Source organism: Trachemys scripta, chromosome 18 (genome assembly GCF_013100865.1).
Source record: "Trachemys scripta elegans isolate TJP31775 chromosome 18, CAS_Tse_1.0, whole genome shotgun sequence".
In the NCBI taxonomy this organism is placed as follows: Eukaryota; Metazoa; Chordata; order Testudines; family Emydidae; genus Trachemys; species Trachemys scripta.
The window spans coordinates 17,807,779-17,816,911 of record NC_048315.1 but is presented as its reverse complement, the minus strand read 5'-3'; the positions used below and the strand labels follow the sequence as shown (position 1 = coordinate 17,816,911).

The following is a 9,133-nucleotide window of genomic DNA, read 5'->3' as shown; positions in this document are numbered from 1 at the left end:
AGGGGAAAATATATCAGTAATTAATCTGAAAAATGAAATACTTGAATGGCTTAAATTGTTAAAAATCATTAGATTGATTTAGGATACAATTTTCAAAAGCACCTATGTGAGTTGGGAGCCTACCTTTTATTTTCAAAAGTGATTTAGGTAGGTAAGAGTTTAAATCACATAGGTACTTCTGAAAACTTATAAGATATGATCCTCTTACTCCCTTGTGATTGATTAAAAAAACCAGACGGACTTTATATCATCCGACAACTCATTTGATTATAAAGATCACAATTGCTTTTTGGATAGATGTGAAAACAGCCCTCTTTCCTTTAACCAATGTTTAGGTTTTATTGTTACCTCTAGCTCAGATTTTTGGCTCTTCTGCACTGTTGTCCACATTCAGGACCACCGACAGTGTCGGGGTTGGGGGGCAGCAAAGGGGTCAATTGTCCAGGGGCCCAGCAATTTAAAAGGGCCTGGGTGGATGGGATAGATATGTATTTTTAAAATAAAAATTAAGATTAAAAAAAAAAGAAATCTGGTTTCCTGCTACTCTGTACAGAGCGCCGCCCCTCATTGTGACAGTGGCAGTTTGCCAGCGCGCTGCTGCACCCTGCTGGTCTGGCAGTCTGGCAGAGCGTCAGCAACAGCAGCCTGGGAACCGCGGTGCTTGCTGCCTCCTCTGGCTGCTCGGGAGCCGCGGTGCCTGCCGTGCTGGCTCTCCGGCTGTGGGGCTGAGGACAGGGAGACTTGAAAGAGGAACAAGCTCCCTCTGCGCTACCCGATTTCCTCCCCCAGGGCTGCAGCTCATCGCCAAACCCAAGCCAGCAATTTCAGCCACCCAATCGAACTGCCCTAAGTTTGCCGAGAGGCAGCCGGGACTAGCCCCCCCCTTTGCTGTCTCTAGCACTGGCTGAAGAGCCGCTATCACGAGCGCAGGATGAGGGGCCACCTCCACTGCTCAGTCAGGGAACGAGACGCGGGTTTTCCCCTGCCTTTGCCCCAGCTGCCTCCTCGGAGATCTCCTGGTAGATGTGGTGCACCAGGTCTGCATCCCAATCTGCTAAAACAGAATCCAATATCTGGTTGAGGCTAAGTGCAGCTGGCTTTCTTGCATTACCTTTCTCTCTCATAACTTGCCCTGGAAACAATGGATTATTTCTGATCCTTTAAACATGGCATAAATGACACCCATGTTCCTGGGACACTAAACCATCCTAAACCACTTTATGTAGTGAGTTAGACAGCAAATAGGTCTGCAGGCTGCTGGAAACACTGTAATCCTCTCACTGGGAACAAAACAATCCTGTTTCACATTTATTAGTAGCACTAGTAAACATTTAGGTTTACTAAATAAAGGCCCCATTTGAAAGCTTGTCTTAAACTGTTACTGTACCTGGGCTCTAAACAGCTCTGAAGCAACCCATCTGGTTGCCAGATGTTTTTACCTATATGTTGGGCCTTTAAAATGCTTCCTGGTTCCTCAGAAAAGCCTTAATAAGAAACTTTGCCTCTTCAGTGCTCTTGCTGGTGGCTTGAGGAAATTAGTATCACAAGATCCATGTGTTCTGAAAACTACACCAGAAAATGGCATTACCCACAGCCCATCTATATGTTTTAGGTACACGTATGGCTCAGAGAAGTAGCCACTGAGTGAGTCATAATGTTCTAATATATTTATCCTCAGGGAAGTACTGCTAGCCTCACTTCTACAGTGGACTAGGCTCAGATCCACAAAGGTTTAGGCTTAGGTTTAGGCTCCTAATTTCCTTTGATTTTTATGGAAGTTAGGAGCCATTGTGGATTTGGTCCTAATTGACTTGTGCAAGGTAACACAGGAAGTCTGTGGCAGAGCAGGAAACTGAAACCTGAGTTCTTGAGTCCCTGGCTAGTGCCCTCACCACTGAGCCATCTTTTCAGACTCTGTGATAAGAGTCTACCTCTATAAAGCCAGGAAAACGTTGAATAACCTTGTGAAAAAAGATTTCCTGACCTCATCATAAGGGCTGCTCCAGACACAAATGTGCACCAAAAAGAGTACAGGTTGTAATTCACAACCTTTTATTGTTCTGGTGCAGACCCGTGGGGACACTTCCGGATGAAAACGTTTCCATTTTTGCTTTAGTTGTTTTTTTAAACAACAAAGCCAAACCTGAAGCTAAATCAAAATGGGGTATGTTTTATTCCCAGCGAAGCATGCCCAACACAGAGGAGTGCAGAACTAACAAAACGGGTGAACTGCACCCCAGGGCCTTGTTGCAGTGCAAGTTGCTGGGCAAAGCTACCCTGGGACAGTAATAAACTAGAGCAGGAACTAAGGGGCTGGAGTGAGATAAGGGGGGAGAGCAGCTGAACACCAGGAAAGGAGGGTCAGGGGGCGAGAAAGGGGCTGGAGTGAGATAAGGGGAGACAGAGCAGCTGAACACCAGGAAAGGAGGGTCAGGGGGCGAGAAAGGGGCTGGAGTGAAATAAGTGCCAGGGGGGCTGGAGAAAGGGAGAGGCAGAGAACCTGGGGGAGGGGTCACGTGCTGCAGAGAGCTCCCTGCTCCACGTGACCCATGCTCCGCTCCAATCGCTGGCCGGCGTCCCTGCGCCCTTGACAACGACGCCGCGTTGCTAGGGCGCCGCGCGGCAGCCGCGCCGTTGGGCTCGGGGCTGGCTGGCAGGAGAGTCCGGGGCGGCGCGGCCCGTCCCAGGCCGTCGGGGGAGCGCGCGGGATGCTGAAGGCCAAGATCCTGTTCGTGGGCCCCAGTGAGGTGAGTGCCCGGCCCGGCGGCTGAGTAGAGCCCCCGGGGAGTCTCCTCGATCCCGTATGTCGCCCGCCCCCGCCCGCGAACAGGCCCCGTGCGTGTGGCGGGGCCCTGCACCCCTGAGCCTCGGACGTGCCCCACAGGCGCACCCAAGCGGGGCCCCCATCCCAGAGCCTCCTAGGCGCCCCCGTGTGATGAGCCAAGCGAGCCCCGCCCCCACTCCTGAGCCTTGTATGTGTCTCAGCCGCGTGGCCAAACTGGGGCTCCAGGGTCTGGTGTGTCCCCCCCCCCCCCCTCACCCTCAACATGAACAGCCCAGCTGGGAGCTGGATCCAAGCCCACAAAGATCCCCTGGGCCCCACCTCTGTGGACATGGAAGTAGCCCTCTACCCCAAACAGCACAAATCTCGCTCCAAACTGGGATATGCAGCCCTTCCCCCCGAGCCCTGCTGCCAACTGTACAGGTGTTGTTTTATTAACACAAGTGTCTTTTGCTCCCATTTCTGACAGTCTGGAAAATCCGTCTTGGCAAACTTTCTGTCAGAGAGCACAGACAGCATTAGCAGCTACGTCCCCACTCAAGGAGTGAGGTGAGTGAAGCCACGCACCATGCTTACTGAAAGGAGACCCTTACGAAGGGGTCCCCCAGGGGATGTCATGCTCTTTCCAGGATGGCCTTGTTGTAGAATCTTATCATACCCTAAACCCACTTCTGTTTTTAGGATCCTGGAATATGAGAAACCAAATATGAATGGCAACAGTAAAGGGGCGGGGTGTCGATTTGAGCTGTGGGATTGTGGCGGTGATCAAAAGTAAGTGCGTTTTAGTGTTCTTGACACTTCACATTATTTTAACAAGGTGGGTGAGGTAATATAATTTATTGGACTAACTTCTGGTGGTTGAGAGAGACAAGCTTTTGAGCTTACACAGAGCTCTTCTTCACCCATCTTGTCTCCCTAATATCGTAAGAACATAAGAACAGCCAAACTGGGTCAGACCAAAGGTCCAACAAGCCCAGTATCCTGTCTTCCAACAGTGGAAGCCCCAATGCCAGGTGCCAATGCCAGGTGCCCCAGAGGGAATGAACAGAACAGGTAATCATCAAGTGATCCATTCCCTGTTGCTCATTCCCAGCTTCTGGCAAACAGAAGCTAGGGACAGCATTCCTGCCTAACCTGGCTAATAGCCATTGATGGACCTATCCTCCATGAATGTAACTAGTTATTTTTTGAACCCTGTTTTAGTCTTGGCCTTCACAACATCCTCTGGCAAAGAGTTCCACAAATTGACTGTGTGTTGTGTGAAAAAATACTTCCTTTTGTTTGTTTTAAACCTGCTGCCTGTTAATTTCATTTGGTGACCCCTAGTTCTTCAATTATGAGAAGGAGTAAATAACACTTCCTTATCTACTTTCTCCCACCGATATAGCTTCCACCTCTCACTGAGGTAGAGTAATTACGTAGACGGGAGAGCACTCACCCGTCAATATAATATGTCTAAATCAGACAACATAATGGCAGCGGTGCCAATTTAGCACGGTAGTGAAGACGAACCTTGAGACAAGGTCACTCCCTGTCTCTTAAAGTACTCAAATATTTGGACAGCATCAACTTAAAAATCACACTTTTCTGTGAAGTTGCTCTTACTCACCACTGAGGTTAGAGGAAAAATGTTTTGCTATTTTTCAGTTTACTTGCTTTCTGTATTTGACAACTCTTAGATTAAGTCCTTTGTGGGAGTAGCTTTGTACATATTTCTGCACAGCTAAATACAGTTGGGGCCCAGTCTTGATTGGGACTCATGTGTGCTAATAAAATTGTTTTAAGTCTGTCTTTTTGCCCTATTGTGGTGGAGGAAATGTGAGGGAGTAGGTTCACAACAGCTGGGAATAGAAAACATTAAAAAAAAAAAAAAGGAAAACTTGGTTGTAAAACCACAAATTGTCAGGGGGATTCAAGGGCAGGTGTAGAATCTGAAACTATTTCTAACTCACTTTTTGAACTGTTACCAGATCAAGTTGGTGGTGATCTTTGAGAGCTTAGCAGGTACTACTCTTAAGAGCTCAGCAGGAGTTCTATCTGCACAAGGAATATGGGATTGGGACCTAGATGATTGGGGGGACCCCAATCCCTTAAACTGATCCACCTGGCCAGACACTATACCTGTTGAAGTCGATGGGGCTCTGTGTGAGTGGAAGAGTCATGTTTAAGCTGATCAATTTGTAGGACTGGGACCACTCCACAAGTCAGCTCTTTAGGAGAAGGATTTAAACACATCTTTAACCAAATGTTACATTGTGCAGTAGAACAAATTTAGCAATTTAAGCTAAAGGACAGTGTTGACACAAGAACAAATGGATATAAACTGGCCATCAACACATTCATGCTGGAAATTAGAAGGTTTGAACCATCTGAGCAGTGAGATTCTGGAACAGCCTTCCTGTAGGAGTTGGGGGACACACAACGTAATTAGTTTTAAAAGAGCTGGACAAATTTATGAGTGCAATTGTATGATGGGGTTGCTTGTGATGGGTTTAGTGTGTGGGTGCTAGGTGGGGTGGATGGCCTGTGATATACAGGTGGCCAGATTTGATGGTTTAGTGGTCTCTTCTGGCCTCTGACTCTGACTAAATTAGGAGGCTTATTAGTGTTTGTCTAGGACAAAAATGTGTTTGAAGTTTGCCATATTGACTGCAAGCTTCCTAATTTTTATAGGGAAAAACACTGAAGCATCTGTGTTTGAGGAGAAACAAAATACATAAACTATGTGGAGTTTTAAGTAAATATTAAGTAAAAACAGTTGCCATTTTTGGGTCTACCAACCTTACCATTTTCCATTTACCTGCTTTTCAAGGTTTGAAACTTGCTGGCCAGCTCTGATGAAAGACTCCCATGGTGTTGTAATAGTCTTCAACCCAGAACTGCCCAGTCACCTGAAGGAAATTGAAATGTGGTATTCCTGCTTTGTGCAGCAACAGCAGTTACTAGATAGCCAGTGTCTCCTAATTGCACACCACAAGCCAGGCAGTGCAGGGGACACAGAAAACCTATCCTTGGGTAAGAAGATGAAACAGAGATTTTTAATGATCAGCTTAACTTTCAAAGCTGGTGACTCTATGACTTTTTGCGTTTCTATAATTTCTTCTATCTGAGGATCTCAAAGTGTAACCATGAATGAATTACCATAAATCTCAGAACATAACTGGTAGATAGGTAAATATATCCCCATTTCACAGATGGGAAAACAAGGTTATACAGAGAGTCTATGGCTGAGCCAGGAATAGATCTCCTGATAGCAAGTCCTAAATAACACTTCATCACTTGCATGAGGGTTTCTTACTTTAATATGGTCCCTCTGTAGTTTTGTCTATTTAACAACCACTTGTAGAGGCATTTTAAATCACCATTTTATAAGCACACCAGGAGTAGCTCAATGAAATAAGAGATTATCTTCCTTGTACAAAGGTGTCTAAAAACTCAATATTACATGCATCTAAATTGAAGCCATCTAGTCCAAACGAGAGTAAACTGATATGTCACTAGTGAAGATGGAAACAAAGATGGATTTGAAAAGTTAAGGACCTCATGCTCTTTTCAGTTATATTGCATTACACCAGTATAATTGACTTCAGTGGTAGTGCTGTGACGTACACCAGTGTAAGTAAGAAGAAACTCAGTCCCCAGATCTTTTGATGGAAGAAGCTGACTGCATCCGTGAGACAGATATTCTATCAAAAGGTCCTGTTTTAATTTGGCTTTTCAACAGGAGTTTCAAAGAAGCCATCTAGAAATGGTTAACATGAAGAAATATGGAGGAAAACATATTTCAGAAAATGACATCTAAATAAAAGATAATAGAACTGTACAGTATCAGAACTTGTAAGGAGAGGCTGTAAGTGTGTACTGCACAATAAAAACTAAAAAGCAATTCTGGAAAGTGTTGTGTGTGTCCATAATAAAAAGCATATAGAATAATCAGACTGGAAAGCTAAAGCTTCAAGAACTATTCCCACATTACAGCAGATTAAACCTCCATTAACCTGTACTATACACTTTGTGTTTACTTTCCCCTCCTTGCTGCTTAGCTAAGATTTTTCTGAATTTGATAGTGCATAAGCAATTTCTAATTTGAATAGTTGAATCACAATGGGTAGATCTACTTGTTCCAAACATTTTTAAGATTATAAAGGATTTTTACATTTAAATTTCAAAGTGATTAAATAATATCTTAAATGAATTGATTACAGTTCCTACATATTGGCTGGATTTCACTTTGTGTCTAAATATGTGATTCCAAAATATATCCTTTCAGTTTTCCAAAGGATTTATCCATCGATGAACTTAGTTCATTGTATTACTGATGATGATGATGCATCACTTTTTAAAGGTTACATGTTATGCTGGACAGCAGTATCTTAATGCATCTGGATTTCCAAATGCTTTTTGTAGTATAAACAGTCCTGTAAACTCAAGAAAACTGTAAATGTATTTGTATTAAAATGAATATAGTAACCTTTATTTTTAATTTTTTGTGTCTAACTTCAAAGCTTCACCACTGAACAAACTGAAACTAATACATTCCAGCCTGGAAGAAGATCCTGAGGATGTCCGCATGGAATTTGTGAAATACTTCAAAAGCATTATCAACATGCTAAATGAGAGCAGAGACAGGGAAGAGATGTCAATTATTACCTAATGCTGGAAGAAATACTGAAGTAAGAGAGATACAGTACTTCTTTCATTATAGAATCTGCCCAATCCAGGAAACAGGAATTAATCTTCATCTCTGGCAAATGACAGTCCACAAACATTTAATGAGTTTATTTTCCCAAAAGCAAGTAGATGCACAATTTAAGACTCCTTATGAAAACCCACTACTTACTTCTGATGAACTGCTATGCCAAAGAATTGCCTATAAGTCTAGGAATTTGGGTAACTTTAGCTGCCTCCTGGCATTAGATGAAGAGAACAAGAACGTATTTTCTAATAAAACATTGATCTGGATCTAACTGTATTTAATCATATTTTTTGGTGCAGAGATTAAAGGAGTGGTCACTTTTTTTTTTTTTAATTCACTCATTTTAAAATATTCTTATCCTTTTCTATAAGGAGCTTTAAAAAGAGTCCCAGCCTGCACATAACGTTTATGAATCTCTGAAGCACTCGCATGATGTGTCAGTGTCAGCTGTGTTGTTACATGGATAAGACATGCTTTTGGAAATCATTAGAAAATAGTGGGAACAGGGATCTGTGAAGTCGTTCACTTGTGGAATCTGTATTTAGTGTCCCCTACCTTTTTTCTCCAACATGGGAAGCAAATATAATTTTATAGATTTGTGTTCTGGTAAGATAACAAAAATTGCAGTCTTTATCCTGACAAGTCTTTCTGTCCAGTTCCAAAAAACTAAGATATTGCTGGTGACAGTGCTAAGTCTGGTTGTAGGAGTGGGAAGGGGGTGTGCAGAGAGGGTGTTGCAGGCAAGGGCAGCAGCTGGAGGACCCAAATGCCAAGCACCACCAGTTGAGCTTTCTGATTGGCTGGGCCCAGGAGCCAATTTAAAAAAAAAAAAAAAGAAACTACAAGCTACTTTAAAAACCCTAACAAGCCCGAAAAACTAGCTAATACGCAATGCACAAGCCAACTTAGCGTAAAACAAGCCCAATGAAAGGCAAAGATTATTGCATTGTCTTGCCAAGGGAAAGATATTTATCAAATGTATATTATTTTCCCTTAGAGAATTTACTGTTTGATTTGTTTTGCTTTCATTGTCCTCTTTCCATTCAGTGCATTTGTTGTGATAAATAGCCCTCTATTTCTCAGCAACTTATAGATGCTGGCATGCTGCAGACTGAAAAAGTTTTTTTTTTTTTTAAGTGCATATATTGTTTTTGAAAGGGAAAGCTAAGAACGGATTGTCACCCTCATTGAACTCCACCATTTGAATTGCTTTACTCATAGTCAAATGAATTGGCAAGTTATAACGTATTTCATACGAACCGTCCAAAAACAGAATGCTCTGCTTAGTTAAGTGATATTACCACAGAGATACATAGCAAAGGAAGAGAGAAAAGAAAGACAAATGAACATAGGCAATAACTTTTTAGAAGAGACTTTTAAAAAGAAGAGTTAGTGTCATAGCATGGAACAGGAACTGCAGAAAACAGAGGCTTTATCTACATTGTCTTTAGAATCATAGAATATCGGGGTTGGAAGGGACCTCAGGAGGTCATCTAGTCCACCCCCCTGCTCAAAGCAGGACTTAATCCCAACTAAATCATCCCAGCCAGGGCTTTGTCAAGCCTGACCTTAAAAACCTCTAAGGAAGGAGATTCCACCACCTCCCTAGGTAACCCATTCCAGTGCTTCACCATCCTCCTAGTGAAAAAGTTTTT

The 9,133-nt window shown here is 43.2% G+C and overlaps 1 protein-coding gene across 1 annotated transcript; it reads left to right on the top strand.

Annotated features, from left to right (window-relative positions):
* Nucleotides 1–2,588: 2,588 nt before the first annotated feature.
* On the top strand, nucleotides 2,589–7,744 carry IFT22 (intraflagellar transport 22). The gene is made up of 5 exons (XM_034752852.1): nucleotides 2,589–2,747; nucleotides 3,252–3,331; nucleotides 3,464–3,553; nucleotides 5,595–5,797; nucleotides 7,288–7,744. Exons 1-5 carry the CDS (start codon nucleotides 2,709–2,711, stop codon nucleotides 7,434–7,436), a joined length of 561 nt encoding a protein of 186 aa, XP_034608743.1. The 5' UTR covers nucleotides 2,589–2,708; the 3' UTR covers nucleotides 7,437–7,744.
* The last annotated feature ends 1,389 nt before the right edge of the window (nucleotides 7,745–9,133 follow it).

Bases quoted from the DNA above. Each gene is read 5' to 3' on its own strand.
- IFT22 (XM_034752852.1), top strand. From the start codon at position 2,709: ATGCTGAAGGCCAAGATCCTGTTCGTGGGCCCCAGTGAG. The intron at 2,748-3,251 runs GTGAGTGCCCGG...CATTTCTGACAG, and splicing joins TGTTCGTGGGCCCCAGTGAG to TCTGGAAAATCCGTCTTGGC. The intron at 3,332-3,463 runs GTGAGTGAAGCC...TTCTGTTTTTAG, and splicing joins GTCCCCACTCAAGGAGTGAG to GATCCTGGAATATGAGAAAC.